Raw genomic sequence first — 17,837 nt, forward strand, 5'->3', positions numbered from 1 at the left:
CCCCCCCAAGAAGTTAAACCCATTCAAGCAGTATTCAATGTATGTGCTTGGTAGACGTCTTATTTATATAGCAAAAATGTAGCAATGGTGCATGTTGACTGCAAAAAATAATGCAGTCAAATCAAATTGGGATTGATCGATTTCCATCTTTCTTTCTCCCAGATTTGTCCGCGTGCATGGGTCAATAAAAGATGAAGATCTAATAGATATTTTCCTGTAGCCACGGCTTTGCAACATCACCTGGCGTTATTTAGAAGAGGCTTCATTCAAATTCACAAGTGGGTGATAAAGGCAGGGGGAATGAATATCTTGAAGTTATTTAACAGTAACAAAAAATGAGGATGTTTTAATTCTAATAAAGATAACAGCATAAAAGCACCCAATGTATTATAGGAGAGTGCAGTAAGCATCCCTTGAGCAAGGCACTTTCCCACTTATTGCAACACTCAGGCTCTTAATTATCTGTCTTTAATTGGAAGCCCTTCTATTAAAATATATTTGCTCTGGATGGGAGTGTGTGTGTAGACAAGGGTTGCATTTAAAGATGTGCAGCTGTAAAATAGCAGCCACTTGCTGTTGTCTTTTTGTTTTCTGTAAAAAATAATAATTATAATAATAATAATAAATGGATGTTAGACAATGTTAACAGACACTCCTCTTAGACGTTTTTCTGGAATCTCAAATTCATATTAAAGATGAAAGAAAAACTAAAAAACTGCACAGTGACATATCAATCTATATAAAGGGACGTCTGTAAGAAAACTTGCATGTGGATATGGTATTTATTCAACCGATAAAAAGAGTAAATGGGATCCAGCAAGAGAGTATCCAGATATTTTCTAAAAATAGTATGACTTTTCAAGTAACAAATCATCTACCAAGAAAAAAAGATGAAAAGTCATTGCCGACGAGGATGGGATTCGAACCCACGCGTGCAGAGCACAATGGATTAGCAGTCCATCGCCTTAACCACTCGGCCACCTCGTCTTATGGACTCCCATACACAAGCAATTTATTTTTTATAGAAGTTATTTTGCCATTTTCTGTGCTTACCCACATAAACGTCGCTCTCATATATATAAACGTAGTGAAAATACGTCTTTTTTCTAACCCTTGGACGTTGGTTAGCATTAGTTGAGCTAACAGCTACAAATGCCGCGAGACCAAATTCAGCTGCGCCTTTATTCCCGACATTACGGTTATTACGCATCGACATGCGCCGCTGTCGCAGCAGCAGCAGCAGCAGCAGCAGCAGCAGCAGCGCAGAGAGGTAACAACTGTGATGTGTTTTGATGGAGATATCTGATACTGGATCGCTTTCGTCTGTTTATTCGTGCTGTCGACGGCCATATGAAAATCTGGGGCAACGTTGCCACTAAACAGGAAAACATACGGTCATGTATTCGTTGCATTTCCATCCGTATTGGCTGCAGTGCTAGCATTTAGGTAGCAATGTCGGTAACGTTAGCTGGGACGCTTGGACAGAAATAGCCCCTCAAAGGAAACAGCAGCTTGCTCCAGTGTTTGGACCTGCTTTGTGTACAGATATCGGCCGCTTTGCAGTTGCTCTGGTATGCATCTCTCCAAGAAATGTTCCGCCTTCAAAGTGGTGCTGAGTGCTCTGCTGATAGTGGCGCTGCTGCAGCTCATATACCTTTCCTTCTTATCCAAGTTTCACGGTAAGCAGCAGCGGTACCGATACTCGGAGCTGTTTGGAGGCTCTGGAGCCAAGAAAAATGGGCACCCCGAGAAAAATTCGCGGAAGGAGCGTCTGAGGTACTCGCTGTCTACTGGGGGCATCTTCGACAACAGTGGTCAGTACCGCGTGTACAAGAACTTGATCAAAAGTGATTTCACCACTAATCAGAAACCAGGGTCCGACCCTAGCGCCAATGTCCTGGCTTTAGCCACACACACAACCATCAACAACCTGCATCACCTGGAATCTCTCCTGGAAAGGTGGCAAAACCCTCTCTCTGTGGCCATATTTGCACATGGGCAAGATGTCAAGTTTGCCACCGCTTTGGTGTATGCGCTCAGCTTCTTCTGTCCTCAGATCCAAGCCCTGGTGGACTTCCACTTGGTGTGCCTCTCAGGAGAGATGGCAAGTTTCCCTGAACAGGACCGGGAGCACTTTGCAGGCCTTGAGGACTGCGCCTCTGTGTTCTCCAGACTGGAGACCCACAGGGATAAATACAAGAACTATGCCATCAGCGGAAACATCTCCTACCCCAACAACCTTCTTCGTAATGTCGCCCGAGGTGGCACAGAGTCCTCCTACATCCTGGTCATTGACATCGACATGATGCCCAGCGCTGACCTGCATCACCAGTTCCTGGCCATGATCATGAGGCGTGAGCCGGCCAGTGACGAGGTATTTGTCCTCCCTGCTTTCGAGATCCGCCACGCCAGGAAGATGCCAGCCACCAAGGCGGAGTTGGTGCAGCTCTACCAGGTGGGTGAGGTACGACCATTTTATGAAGAGCTGTGTCCTCGCTGTCAGGCGCCCACCAACTACTCGCAGTGGGTTAACAGCCACGTCAGAGGGACGGGGACCCTGGAGGTCGCCTACACACTCACCTGGGTGGACCCCTGGGAGCCTTTCTACATCGGGCCCCACACTGTGCCCCTCTATGATGAGAACTTCAAGCAATATGGCTTCAATCGTATCAGCCAGGTGGGTTTAATTTGAACATTTAAGTGTTTTTTCTGCATCCAAATTACTTTGTAAACGTCTGCTCACAGACTCTTCTCTCCTTCCTGTGCCATTTCTACAACTTTGCCCATCTCCTCTCCTCTCACGGCCTCCTCCTGACACTTTTAACCTCGTCCCACATTTTTTCACACATTTCATCTCTTCTTGATTCTCCTGTCACTCATCACCTCCATGTTTGCCTTCTCATCAACTCTTTCCATCTCTCCCCCCCTCAGGCCTGTGAGCTCCACGTGGCGGGATACAAGTTCTCGGTTCTCAGCTCTGCCTTCGTGGTGCACAGGGGCTTCAAAATCCAGGGGGAGTTCCACCCCAAGAAGGACGAGGAGAACAAACGCAACCGAGTTCTGTTTCGCAGCTTCAAAGAGGGCCTGAAAACCAAATACCCGTCCTCCAACAGACGATGCTGAAAAAAAAGATGAGGACTCTTGTGTCCTGCCGGCTTCGGTCTCAAATAAAATAAGTCTTCTGCTGACATGGACATACGTTTTTCTGTCAGCAGAAGAACCCAATTTTTTTCTGTGATTTCTAGTGGTGCAGTAGAAGTTTAAGCTAATCCAGCTCTTTTTTTTTCTATTCCCTCTGAACATGAGCAGCAGTGAAATGTTCTCTGGGGATTTCTGAGAGCGTCCTGCTAGTCAGGATGGAAAAGAAGAAACAAGCATTATAGACTTTGCCTAAACACTGTTTTAAAGCAGTGGCCAAAACCACATTACACAACGGTTTATTTGCTTAAATTTAGACAGCATTTGATAAGATTTTAATGTCAAAGTGTATGAGAAACATAACCCATACTTAAAGTGCTATTTCAAGTCATTTAGGGCTTGTCCAGACACAAGAATAGACACAAAAACGGCACTGCAAGACAAGTCCCTACATATTCACTCAGAGAGCTAGCATAAAAAACAAAAGTACTCATTTTACAGTATGTGAAATGAAGTTTAAGGTTCTATATTTCATGACAGCTGATCAAAGGTTAACGTGTCTCTGAAAAGAGAAGCCTGGTTCCAAACCTTGAATCACTGTCTGCATAGTTAAATTTTGTGCCAATCAGTGATGTGCTGCGGCCACCAGATGGCAACAGGCACTTGAGCGTTATGTGCACAGTTGCAGTACATATAATGTAGGCTGAAGTGAGTATTACAAACACTACAGCAGAACACAGGGATTACACAACATCAGTGTTGTTTGGTGCTCAGAGGGATGTGATTTTTACTCTGCGCCACAGCTGTCAGCACATTTCTGTGTTTAGTTTTCACTATCCTGTGAGCGCTTGTCCTTGCCGCAGACTGTCTAAAGAGATGACTCACGCGTAATGAGGACAAGAAAGCACAGGGTAGCTCTATAAAGACTTTATACAACACTAGCTTTTTTTGCCAACACTGTGGAGAACTACTGTATTATAACACTGAGGATCTGACACTGGTAGTCGACTTGATTATCTGGGGTTTTTTTCCACCTCTCTCGAAGTAAACGATGGGGCCGGTGGGCTACAGGTGAAAATGTAGCATGGTTATAGTGAGTAGACATATTAAAATACTACATAATCACAACATAAACCACAAACAAAAGCATCCTGTGTTGTCTAAGGGATTGCTGTGGTAATGCGTATCAACACTACTAGTAAATAGCAAATTATTTATCATAAGTCTTTAACCCACTGGTACATACAGTATTAGACCTTGACTACCACTCTTCTCATGTCTGCTTAGTGAAAATGCATATCCAAAATATGTTTGGTTACTTTTAAGTGTTCAATTGTCATGTAAGTATTGATTTTGTAAAGTTTTAAATGGTTTTACTTCTTTCCTTCATCACTTGTCATGTTTATGATATATTTATTGTGAAATGTTTTCCTTTAACTGGAATTGGTTGAACTTTTTTTTTTTTTTTTTTTAACTACCCCAAGCAGGAAGACTGTAGCACGAAACTGTGTTCGGTTGCACATTTCAGAGTTTTTGTTTTAGAACCACTATGAAATCGTTTTATTTGGTATTTTGGAGTGAGATACATTTCAACAAATTATCTTGTGTGATGATGTGGCGTGGTGCGTTATTTCTCATGTGTCTTTTCCTGATTTGAAAATGCTTTTTTTTTTTTGTATTTATTTTTTCTTTTGTGTTCACAAAATATAATGCCTGATTTGTATTGTTGGAGTTTCTATTAAACCAACTGGATGACTTTTATTTGACCTATAACATTAATTCACACCAGTTTTGGGTCATTATATAAAGGTAAAGTCTCTGTTACAACCACTGAATAACATCCTTGGTCATCAGAAAGCTCTTTGACCACCTGGAAATGCACAAATCCAATCAATTAACTTCACCGGAGGGATTTGTAATGACAACTAGGAGATGCATTTCCTGCAGAAAACGCATGTGAATGCTAACAGCTGAAATAAATCACAACGCATTGCTGAAAATGCTACATACTTGTTCAGCATCCTCAACTGTACAACTTTCCTGAGTTTGGTTACCATGGAATATTACATTTAAGAAATTTGGCAGATAATAAGTAGTATGGTGGTGTTTTACTAATGGCCACAAGATGGGGCTACTGGTGCCATGATTCACTATGTGCTTCAACATTCTCATAGATAACTTGTGTACCAGTTTCATTTTATTAAAGACAACAGAGTTGTAGAAATATCATGTTATAATATTACAGTAGCGCCACCTGTGGGTACAATTTTAGCAAATATTACATACTTGTGCAGTGTGGCTGTACGTACAACATTCCCAAAATTTGGTTGCAACTGAATTTAGCATTGAAGAGTTTTTGCCTGTTAAGTGCATCAGGCCACACCTTCAAAAGTTTGGTGACCAATTACAGACAAACGGTAAGTGATACCCAAAAACAAACTCATAAGTTTTATTCGGAGTTATCTAAATATGATATGTACTAGGTTTGTTGAGGATTAGATGAAATCAGGGCCAACAGAAGTAAAAAAGTGTGTTTACCAAAAAATACAAAATGGCAGAAATTTTTTTTCGGGCGCAAACGGTCGTAGCCTATATTAGTCGAATCAGCATCGTCCAAGGAACACACTGTAAATATTGTTTTGCCACCCCTCCCTCGTGGTTCATGAGTTATTTGCCAAAATGTAAAACATGTAATAACTGGCCACATGCTGGCGTTATTGGTACCATTTTTTAATATGTTAAGCATTTTCAAATGGGACAGCTGTCCATGAAGTATGAATACTTGAAACACTTTTAGTTTTTGAGATATGAACTTTCAAACATTCTTCCCATAGATTTTCCATTATACACTTTAATATTTTTAAAAAATATATGTAAAATCACTGGAGTATGCTAGAAAGAAGAAAAGTAATAGCATAAATGTCCTTAAAGAGCTGAACTTTTTGATATTTGAATGGTTCTCCGGAAGAATGCAGAAGTAGTTAGCGAACGGAAAAAGTACAGAAGAATAATTAAGATTTAAAGAGCAAAACTAATGTCAACACCATTTCCCATAGTATCACTTAAATAGGAGGTAAGGAAGCAAAGAAGCTCAAGGCAGGACAAGAACTATAGCATCTTATGTCTCAGAAATATGTTCCAAACTTGCATATTAAAGTAGATTTCACTGATTTTATCTGACTTCAGGTAGTAATTTGTAGATTGTAGTGGGTCATTCACAGTAAGAAAAACAAGATATCAGTAGGAGTATCATTCACCGACCACTTGACACAGTTGACATTAACCTGTGGTGTAACATGGCTTAAGATGGGGGTTTAAAGGCATCCCTGCACCAATAGCATGTGATGGGTGATTACAGGGTTAGCCAGGCCAACATCCAATTAAAAGCTCCTATTTAGTAATTAAGATCTGTATTAAAGAAGACTTCAAGGAGTTCTCATTGAGGCTCCTGTTTGATACTGATGACTGAATTACTTCTGTAATTGCAACAATACATCTACACCAGCTGAGCATGCAACTAATATCGCAGACAGTAGATGATGCTATTAAATATCTCTTCATGACAAAAGCTAATTTACGAATGTGGACGAGAAAACTAAAGAATCAATTCAATATCTGTTTCCGTAGCTTTAAGGTTGCTCAAGTGTTGATAGGTGAGCCGGCCATCTGTTAGTAAAGTAGAGCACTTGTGACATTCGGCACTTGACGACTGTCCGAGGCACTGTGGCATTTCGTGGCTAAGCCTGCATTACCGGGCTCAATAATGAGCCAGGCACGCGAGAGCTACTAGCACGCAATGCCATACTTTGCCTTTAGATCGGCTTTCAGTGGACACACCTAATCAAGTTGTGTGTCGTTAGTAAATATCTGGCACTTTTGCTTTCTGGTTCATGTATGACACCTTCCTCTTCAAACATGTGCTCTTACTTACTGACTTATAAGCAAGTCCTTAATAATATTTTATTGATTTTTGAGGAGGAACATCTTCATACCTCTAAAAAAGCTTTGTATCATTTTGTTGTCCAACTTAAAGCTATATGCAGACTTTTTCTCACACGTAATTATTTTCTTGCAATGTAAATTCCACAAAGACATCAAGTTTCATCTATCCATGGTGTTCATTTTCCTATTGCCCACTCCTCCTGCCCCGGGTGTTAATAATGTGGCAGAAGGTGCAGAAATGTTAGGAGGGGGGGTGGCTTGTGTGGATCAGGAGAGGCAGGTTTGGTGAGGTAAAGTGGGGTTTATCTCGACAGCTTTGGGGAGTGAAGGCTTATCTGGGTCAGAGAGCTTTACGACATAAGCAATTAGGGCTGCCCTCTCTTGTGTATGCTAGCAGGAGGGAGGCCTCCCGCCATCTAGATTAGCCGCCCTGCTAAGGCCAGGAGAGCTCCTCGGCTTCTGGACAGTGGAGGGAACCAGCTGGAGGGCGAGATAAGCAGGCTATAGGGGGTTCCTCAATGGGGGGAGGAAAGGTGAGGGTGACAAGAGCAAGGGGTCAACATACAGGCGTTGTAGTACATACAGGCCCTTCTGTATGGGTCAGTGAATGGGTGAGTCAATGACCCATACTGACCCATGCTGACCCATAATGATTTATGAATTTACAAAGCACTTTCCTGCCGACAACATCGCTAATTGTTGCTGAAAACCACAGCATCTCTTTAATCTTCTGTCCTGTCTGTGTGCCCCTCTCTCTTCTCCCCCTCTCTCTCCCTATTTTCTCCTCCAGTCCCCTCTTGTCTCTCAGGAATCTCTTGCCTTGCCTCTTGGACCAGCTTCCCTGACTTTCCTGAGGTTTTGGATCTGGTTCCCTATCCTGCAGGACTTTAGCCTCACCCCATGTCGCTCTCTCTCTGAATGATGTCTTCATCCTTCTCTCTCTCCTCTGTTAATAATGTCTTTTTTAATCTCTTCTTCCGTGTATGTGATTGGTCTGATGTGAGTCTCCCCTCTTTGCATGCGTAGTCCGTCTTCTCCATGGTGACGGAGGTCGTGTGGCTCAGGTCCTATTCTGTTCTGGTGGCACCTCTTATATATATTATAATTTTGTTAACTTGTTCAGTGCTGTATTTTGTAATTTGTGTTCTATTCTGTAGACAAATCTATTGCATGTCTGTCCGTTCTGTCATTTCTTTTCCCCCATTAAAAGGTTTTTTTTAGGGAGTTTTTTCTTATTTGAATCAAAAGTCTAAGGACTGTAAAGCACCCTGAGGCTAATTTGTGATTTGTGATATTGGGCTATACAAATAAAACTGACTTGACATGACAGGAATTTGCTAAATGAAACGCGGGTTCAAATGAATTGGTTGCTTGTCCGCTGTAGCATGTTTAACAGCAGTTTGAAAAGAAAAGGACCACAGAGGATGTTTATGTCACTCGGCTTAACATCAGTGATTTCTTCGAATGAGCCAACTTGACTGGAAGGATTTACAAGTGATTAGGCTAAATGGTTTAGAGAAACGGTTGAGGAGATCTTTACATATAATGAATAAATTATTTGTTAACTGAAATGTCTCAAGGGGGATTTAACATATATCAGAATACTGATTTATGAGGACATTACAGTTATATAATGGTGTATGCAATTACTTTCATAGGGTTTCAGTCGTTCTGTAACAAATATGTCACTCAATAATAAAAGTATGACTGAGTGAACATAGTGGAAAAGTTCAGGCAATCAATAAAACTAGCATTTTAGCTTGAACCACCTAAACTGTCCTGATAGGAGAGAAGCACCATCGTCCTTGCAGGTTGAACCAAAATTCTTTACAAAGACTGCACAACTGAGGTGCACCATTTGGTTTAGAGGGATTATGAAAAATTTAGGGCTGCAACTAACGTTACTTTGAGCATCTGATAATCTGTCAATTATTTTTTATGATTGATCAATGAACTTATAAATCAATTAAATGTTAGAAAATAGTGAAATCACAAAAATTGCTAGTTTTATCTGGCCAACTGTTCATCACCCAAAGCTACTCAGTTTATGATGATATAAAACAAAGATAATTGCTGCCAATTTTCTGTCAATTGGCCAATATTCATTGACTAAATCTAACTTCTTACGTTACTAAAACCATTATACATCCACACATCTTGCTCTCAATGTTCTGCAATGCCCTCTTTTCCTAATTCACTCCATCTTGTTTTCCTCCATAATCACCTCTCCTCTTCTCTTCCACGTACATCTGGTGTGTGATGTTGCATGTTAATTACATGCAGGTTTGATAGCCAGAAACACAGACACAGTCTCTCTTGATGAGACGATCACAACAACAGATTGGAACCACACGCTGAGCATGTCCCTCTCTGTGATGCAGGCATCCGTTTCACTTAAACAAGTGACGGCTTAGCTGCCATCAATGCCAGCTTTGGGAGAAGTTTACCTGTCTGATTACTGAAAAAAGCCTCTCAAAGCAAAGGGCACGCATATCACCCTGCCTCTAAACCTGGTGTTCTTGGACGCCCAGACTGCCCGCATTTTAAATGTATCCCGCTAAAGCAAGACTATCCGGGCTGGAGGACAGAAGTAATGAGACGTGACACTGCCCGGGGGAAAGAAAAGGAGGCCTAACAGATATAGGTAATCCTTCTCACCAAGCTAACGCCTCTTAGCCTCCCACCCCTGCTGTCACATGAACCCAGAGGGAATACCTGCGACACGACATATGTACGTACACAGAAATAAAAACCACAAACACAGGTGAGTAATCATTAAAAGTCCATCATGCAGACATAGGTTATGTAATGCTCTACTGCAGGCAAATCAAAAATACAAAGTGTACTGTACAAACACACCACACAGTGAAGCAGATGTTCTCAGCCACTCACTCACGGATACACACACACACACACACACACACACTTAAAGCGACTGCGGCGACCACAGTGAGTTAATTCTGCTTCGATCGATACACTAATACAAGGCTCATTCATTGCATTCATTCGGTAACAGATGATGGAAGTTATGATACAATTGCCCCCCTGTTTGCACAACACAAACTGGGTGTATGCCAACAATGTCACAAAGATTACTTGAAGGACTTCAGTGATATTACCGTGCCTTACAACCGCAGTGATATAAAAACAAATAAAAGATGGATTAAGAACACTTACTGTAATGTAGTTAATATACTTAATATAGCGGTTACAGTACAACAGATTAAGTGGGATTTATATGACAGATTAAACTTTAGTTGAGCTGTCACATGGCGTATTCTCAGCTCCTGTATCAAAGGATCACACGACATGACTTCAATCAAAATCAATATAAGCCAGTCCTGAGGGTGACAGTATTTGTTTTCACTACTTTTTGAGAAATGTCTTGCCGTCATAGTTTGTAAAATGTGTTTGCAGGTGCATCAAAAACACTCCACAGCTGCTACCATCATCAAAGTCTTTGGGTGAATAATTGCTAAATATGAATAAAAACTGCACGAGAGTTAAAATAGCCGGCAGATTCATGGATGTAAAAACTGAAAAAGCATCAAAATAAGTACTATACTCAAAAAAAGTCAGTATGTATACTAATGTTTTTGAGTATAATGCTGATGGACACTACTGTCCCATAATGCAATGCATGAAAAAATGGGGGAGCAGGAGCTACTTACACCTGTACATAAATTAAAAGAAATCTCTAAAGGGTCAAAGTGTATTGAATTCTTGTATAGTAGCAGCAAAATACTATGATACACTATAAAAAATGTATCTGTAAAAATGCTTCATTAACATTTGACAAACCTAAATTCTACACATAACTGCTTTGATTGTTCAATCTAGCAGTAACAAAAGTATTTACTAGCATGTTTGTGTTTTATGGCCATTGGGATTGTAAAGATTACACACGAAACAAGAATTAGTGAAAATGAGAGTTGTGAGAGAAAGAGCAGTGTTACAACATGACAGGCACTGACAATACTGACGACAGCCGTGACTCATTTAGCGCGTGGTTTCGACGCGTGAGCGTCAGCATCGGCACTGCGCCCAGCAAATTATCTCGTTAAGGGTGTAAAATAAATTAAGGGTGTGTTAAATGCTCATTAACTTAACTTTAATTTAGTTTCAGATAATACCCAATAGAGCAAAGAAATTAGTACTTAGTAGTGTTTATTTATTTACTATATCCTTAAGCACCTCCTAAGTGCAGTTAATCATCTGTTGTCTAACCGCCTCACCACAATGTGTGCATATTTTGGTCCGTGTGAAAGATGATCTCCCATTAGTTAGTGCAATCAGGGCTCAGGAGTGACATATGTTGACACGTTTCACAATAAACAGGGGGCTCAGTCCGCACGTCCATCCCCCAGAGATGAGCCGATACAAAACATTAAACACTGTGACCACCGTAGCGGTGTGTGTCTCTCTTGTTCTTCTATTAGCTGACCCCCCCCCTCCAAACACAAAAGGTCACCAACGGGCACATTTTTTTTATCAATATCTTAATATGACCTGGCACCTTTCAAAAGTCCTGCCAATATTAATATTTAAGACATATAAATCAGATGCAGTATGCTGTAATGGTGGATCCATTTGTCTATAACAGTAGGTACGTGATATTAGTTCACTATACTCTATGAACCAAACAATTATATTTAACTTTTTATGGCTGTGGTTATTTGATTGAGTTGGAACTGACACACTGCATTTTGTTTAACTTATTACATTGCAAAAGTTTTGAGTGTGGTGATTTTTACAGATGAGCCTGTGTTTGGTATGCTTTGGAAAATAAACGAACTCTTTTGTTTACCCAGCTGTACCATGAAAACTGTAACCTAAAACCAAACCACGAATCAAACCAGTTTACCACTACCCCTCTACTGCCCAAACATTTTCCCTTTTTTTTGGATGTCCATCTCATATTTGAGTTCCTCAAACATTTATCTTTGTAACTGTAGAAATATTTTAAATGAAGTTCACTTGAGCACATATGGCCTAAATTTACACTTCACTAGACGTTGCAGTTATATTCTGCTACTGATGTGTTTACTACACTCTACTGACCATCATTTCTCTCCACGGACACTGTCATTTTGGACACAGTATGCCCCAAATCCCTCCACACAATTGTTATACAAGACACTCAAGGGGGAACACACCCCACTCTGCACTTGGCGGGTCATGAAAATTATCAACACGGACATGTACAATGCCATGTTGCCGCCTTCCCGCTCAAAATTAAAACGACACATTATCCATTCAATGCTTCGTCCCGCCTGACAGCTGAGCTGTCTTCCTGTCAAGGCCCTGACAGCAGCAGAGAGGTCGAGGATGCGCTGGGCAGGGCCGTCCAGAGAGGATCAGGGGGAGGTAAGTCTCCAAAGCAGGAATTAATGAGCATTATAGTATTAGGTAAGAATAAGTCCCACCTTAAATCCCTCAGGATTCCTAAACAACTCCACAACACCTGTTACATATGATGATGGAGGGAAACAGAGGAAGAGGAGGTTTTTGTGACAAAATCTAGTGAGCCTCTGAAATTTAAGCGATCGTGCAATGAGACGCACTCGTCTACTGTGTCTCATTGAATCATGTTAAATAGAGGCCTATCAATTATTTTTAATCACACTTGTGCACAATAAATCGTCATAAATGTTACTTTATATGTAGTTTGTAGTCAAAGTTGTACTTTTAACTAAAAAAAATGTAATTTTTCCTTCAATCAAAGCCATACTGAATGATTACAGGAGCCAATAAAACATGTAAGTAGCATAATAACTATGAAACAAGTCTAAAACCTAAAATGTCTTGTTCCTGGCAGTACTTACAGTAACAAAAAATTGACTGGACCAAATCTAGAGGACAATCGATCCGAATAAATGTTATCCTTGATTAATGAGTGGTCAGAGAGAGTCCCTGATTAATTGAATGTACTGCACAAATCCAGTGAGGTGGTGACTCACTGACCTCCACATTATTCATTTAAATCCTCTCACTTTGTTTAGCTTTTAATCCAGTAAATTGTGCAGCAGTCACTCAGTGTGATTTTTTTAAATTTCACAAAGGCAAAAAGACAGATACAGAAGATGACGAATGTTAAGTCACTTATAATAAAGCCTCCATCTGTGTCTTTGAGCGAAACACAGAGTCTGAAAACGGTCTGATGTTAGTTCAGCCTGTTACATCACCTACTGTGTTACCCAGACAGTCAGCTCTCAGTATTCAGGGCTCTTGGACCACAATCAGCAAACAAGAAAACAAATAATCCAGCGCGAGCAGTGATTTGCCGGGCTATTTTTTTAAAGGCTTAAATTAGAGTTTGCCAGCTAACCGTGAGCTTGTGGTAAGCTGATCCCTCAAACAGCGAACATGATACTGTCTGAGGGTGGTTCATTATCTGAAGGGAACAACGTCCCAATCCACCGGTTAATGATACCTGGAAAGAACATCTCATTACACAAATAATCTCCAGACAGCTTTTCACTTCACTCCTCGAAGTGTAAAGGAGCTTGTTGCTCTGACTCACTTATTAATTCACACGGAGGGGATTTCCCCTGGAAAGGTTGTAATGTCAGGAAACCAGGTAGTGACACAGGACTACAGAAGAAACGTATACTAATGCCATAAGATCTACTGACTTCTAAAAATGTCCCTCTGGGTTCCTGATACTTCTTAAAAGCCTTAAGAAGAAATAAGATCTCCTGAATACTCAGGAATCCACCTGATAGAGTCCTTTTGATTTCCTCACACTTTTTAAGAAATCTTGAAGGAATGGAAAATGCCGGGGGTTGGATGGTGTATGAAACAAGACTGGGTCAAAACCTGGTGGTCAATGTGTGAAACTGTGGCCAGTTTGTTACAGGGATAGTCAGTGATAGTGTCTAGAATGTGAATTTCTGGATAATTAGTAATATTCCCAGTAATATTTGTTGGTAAAATGTACTGAGGTAGCTTATCACATGACATGGTTGAGCAACGTTTGAGTAAAAAAAAAAAAAGGTTATAAATGCAGTTGCAAGAACAATACTTTCCCCTCATATCTTGGGATGTTTGATTTGAAAGAGAACTTAAACTTCAAATCCAAACGCGTTGCTGAGCGTCTCTCCTGCCGGCTGTTGACAGCGCTGTCAGTCAGAGAGTCGATCACACCGGACAGTAGAGGAGGAGACGGTAGAGACGCTGTTATGTTACTGTTACCTGTTTAAACAGGAGTTCAGCCGACTTCACTGCATTTAACACCACAGCTGAGAGCGTCAAGAGTTCAGAGCAGGAAACACACAGTCGCTCTGCGTCACGCTGCTGTCCTCCGCTTCCATCATCTCGCGCCGATTCATTTTGAAAGAGCAACAGCTAATGGGGAGACTACAACGCTTGGCCGGCTGACCAATGGTATAACTTCATCACTTACTCAGGCGCTCACTCATCCGACATTACTGATCTGTGGCCAGTCCAGCCACAAAAGCACCATGAAGCTTTACGTAAAAGTTCCACAAAACTGTTAAGAGTTAAAAAAGTTTTCATCCTTTCACTTGTTTTAAAAAATAAAAAAAACAGACCTGAATCGGTTGAATTGACTTTTTAAAATCATACTTACAACAACATGTCCAACATGGACATATTTCTGACATAACTACTGTACATCTGTGGCCAATTTGAAATGAGAATTTCAGTCCGAATGCAGCCTGTTTGAATAGACACCGTCCACATTTGATTTGTATTATGAACAAATGAAGACAGTAGAGCTAAAACGATTAGACGATTCATCAATTAATCAATCTACAGAAAATTAATCAGCAAATGATTGATCAAGTATTTAAGTAATTTATCAAAAACAAATTCCAAACATTTTCTCAATTCAGCTTCTCAATTGTGAGAATTTGCTGCATTTTTTTGTCTTTTGTGATAGTAAACTGAATATTTTTGGGGTCTGGACTGGTCGGTCAAACAAAACAAGTGATCTGAAGAAACCACCATGGACTTTAACACATTCTAACAGGCAATTTTCAATATTTTATTTTTTATGTACCAAAAGATTAATCAATTAATGGATAGAGGAATTCAGCAATGATGAACATAATCTTTAATTTGCAGACCTATAAGGCTCAATATACTTGTTACTTTGGCTACAAAGTTGCTGTGAGATTAGGGTTTAACGTAACACTAATCTTGCCAGAGAAAAAAAACACTCTTCTTCTCCAGGCACTAACAGAAAAAAATGTCAATTAAAATGATTTAGTTGGGCATATTAATGGTTAAAAATGGTGACAAGTTTCACACTCATGAGGTTTTTTATCAGGTAGGAGATCACTGTAAAAGACTGATTACTCCTTATACTCTATTTAGAAAATTCACCAGAAGTAAACACTGATCTGTTTTATTCTGCCTCATGAAAGAGCCAAAACTGACAATAAATTATAGAGTTTAAGTGTTGCTTAGGAATGTGAATTGAATTGTCATGATAATTCTGTTTATTATAAGTGGAAATGATTTATTTAATGTCTGGATAGTAAATTCAGATCTATATCATATCTATTCTATTAATAGTTTAGAAGAAAGTCAACTAAGCTATGAGTGAAACAAAAAGGTTTTTGATCATGTAACATATAACATAGGCTTTTAAAAAATGGAGAAATACATGGTAGACATTTCCAAGTGTTCCATTTTTGAAAAACGCCTGGTAGGATTTAAATTGAAAACTTGACTGGATATGGAGAAAGTTAATAAACCATCAAAACCAGATGATCAGATCTGCACCCATCTTTGGCTTGTAAGTTATTAAATTACTGAAAATTTAAATATGAGTCAAATCTTTTTACCTGGCTGGTTTTCTAAGGGTTTTCATTTATTGTAAATTTGTTTTCTCCCTTTTACCTCAGACCTCCTTTTAATGAGTCAAAAATAATTAGTGTTCATATAAAATACAAATTTCAAGCTGATTCATGTTCACAAACTTTGCACTGACCTCCTTTAGGCTCCCATAAGATCCCCAAGTCTCTAATAGTATGCAGACTATCTTGATGGAGCACCTAAAACACCATGGCCAACACTGTTATTAGATATTCATTGAGATTCAGATATTCATTCTACTGCTATTAGGTATACTAGATATTCAGATAACCATATATGTGTGTCAAATGTATCTATTCCCAGCTAACCTTAGCTGTGATGTAATTTAAACCTGTACTTGGTTTTAAAGGTTTTAATGAAATCCCCCGTCAGTCGTTGAATATGCAGCACGCGTTTACTTTATGTCACCTGTGTCTATTGAATCAAGAGATCTCCATATATCTCTCTTCTTCTCACCCCACGGCGATGGATGGGGAAGTAAATTTTGTCGTTTGTATGGTGAGTGTCCCCGGCGTGCGCTGAGAGGTAAAGCTAACACACACAGTATGTTGGGGACGAGGGGAGGGGAGGACGCAGGGGGATAGTCCTGTCTGAGAGGATACTGCTATTGAGTTGCAAATGAGCTTGTAATTAGCCCCTACATATTTGCCTGGAGGGAATTAGTGAGTGTGTGTGTGTGCGTGTGTGAGTCATTGTGTGGTTTTTAACCCATTTTTCTCAGAATAGGAGTTGACGGTGATAAGCAGATAATACTAATTACTTCTCCTCCCAATTGCTTGTTAATTGTGCTTGGTGTGGATTTATACAGCATGGTAATACCCCCCATTCCACACACACACACACACACACACACACGCGCATACATGCACACACACACACACACACACAGATGCATGCCCCCTGCTTTGCCTGTTGGCAAAATCAACAGGTCATCTTTTTAAGCAGGAGGCTTCTGTTTAAGCCACTAATTAATTATGCCAAGTGGGGCTCTATGGGTCCAGCCAATCAGACAATGTGTGTGTATGTGTGTGTGTGTGTGTGTGTGTGTGTGTGTGTGTGTGTGTGTGTGTGTGTGCATTCATTTGCAGTTGCCAACAAGTATTTTCAATCGGATCTTGAATTAAAACACAATACAGTAACAAAAAAAAATACATTCAGTAGAACTAAATGTTTATATCTGCTGAATACAGAATGTGTCTCTACAACACCTGATGTGAATTAAATTCATTGAATTATTACAGACGGCACTTGTCATAGATAAGTTATATTATACTAAGTCTGGAAGTGGGATTTTACAAAAGTGTCAATGATCCTTTGTCACCACTGCAGGGCTACAGAAGAGCCTCCATCTAAACCTGATTGGGGATCAAGCCCTTCCCAGAATCACAAGACTAGCAAACATAAGCTGTGTCCCAGTTCCTGGACTGGATCCCCTAAAGTCTGCATTTATAGGCCAATCCAAGGCATTGATTTCTCAGTTTGTTCTTGTTAGCAGCTTGGACATGTTAATCATGTTAATCATTGAGATGGAGCATTGTTGTCCATCCTGTGTTGAGGATGAGAACCACTAAAGGGAAACTTCCTGATTGTAATCTTGGAAATTTGACTCACAGAGTTAACGGGCAGCACCTGAATGGTCCGTTAGATTTGGTCTCTGCCATTTTGGCATTCAGGGAGGTTCTTAGAAGGATCCGCCATCATGTGCCACATCCTTTGGAGGATCCAGCCACTCCCTGCATTGGGACACAGCCAAAAAAAAAGACACATTCATGCCTTCATACACCTCATCCAACCTGCATGTCTTTGGATTGTCAGGGGAAACCCATTAAAAAACCAGGAGAACATTTGGACTCCACACAAGTGGAGTATAATGGAGCATTTATCTAAAACCTACTGTAAAGGGTTCATTTTCC

General features: G+C 40.2%; 3 protein-coding genes and 1 non-coding gene across 10 annotated transcripts in view; 1 reads left to right on the forward strand and 3 right to left on the reverse strand.

Moving 5' to 3' along the window:
• The window catches only part of clcn3 (chloride channel 3), an 88,037-nt gene extending 70,409 nt beyond the window's left edge, over positions 1–17,628 (reverse strand). For 2 of the 3 annotated variants that reach the window (XR_006093334.1, XM_042400367.1), the window contains exon 1: positions 17,536–17,602. The gene's annotated coding sequence lies outside the window, so the exon portion shown is untranslated. Of the gene's footprint in view, positions 1–17,535 lie in introns of all 3 variants that reach the window. The other variant, XM_042400371.1, reaches the window with a different exon arrangement.
• Positions 1–17,837, reverse strand: part of nit1 (nitrilase 1) — a 35,798-nt gene that overhangs the window by 9,161 nt on the left and 8,800 nt on the right. For 2 of the 5 annotated variants that reach the window (XM_042400389.1, XM_042400388.1), the window contains exon 2: positions 17,554–17,657. The exons of 2 other annotated variants lie outside the window; for them this stretch is intronic. In XM_042400389.1, the coding sequence (XP_042256323.1) occupies positions 17,554–17,593 (40 nt within the window). In that variant the 5' untranslated portion in view covers positions 17,594–17,657. Of the gene's footprint in view, positions 1–17,535; positions 17,658–17,837 lie in introns of those variants that run through there. One more of the 5 variants, XM_042400391.1, reaches the window with a different exon arrangement.
• On the reverse strand, positions 906–987 carry trnas-gcu. Its single transcript has one exon. It is a non-coding gene; the product is annotated as a tRNA-Ser (tRNA).
• Positions 975–4,899, forward strand: b4gat1 (beta-1,4-glucuronyltransferase 1). Its single transcript, XM_042400382.1, has 2 exons — positions 975–2,677; positions 2,932–4,899. The coding sequence occupies exons 1-2, from the start codon at positions 1,574–1,576 to the stop codon at positions 3,121–3,123; spliced, it is 1,296 nt and encodes a 431-aa protein (XP_042256316.1). The 5' UTR covers positions 975–1,573; the 3' UTR covers positions 3,124–4,899.

Source organism: Thunnus maccoyii, chromosome 22, assembly GCF_910596095.1.
Source record: "Thunnus maccoyii chromosome 22, fThuMac1.1, whole genome shotgun sequence".
Lineage (NCBI taxonomy): Eukaryota > Metazoa > Chordata > Actinopteri > Scombriformes > Scombridae > Thunnus > Thunnus maccoyii.

Excerpts from the sequence above, each read along its gene's own strand:
- b4gat1 (XM_042400382.1), top strand. The coding sequence starts at position 1,574 with ATGCATCTCTCCAAGAAATGTTCCGCCTTCAAAGTGGTGCTGAGTGCT. Across the intron at positions 2,678-2,931 it reads GCTTCAATCGTATCAGCCAG|GCCTGTGAGCTCCACGTGGC; the intron begins GTGGGTTTAATT and ends TCCCCCCCTCAG.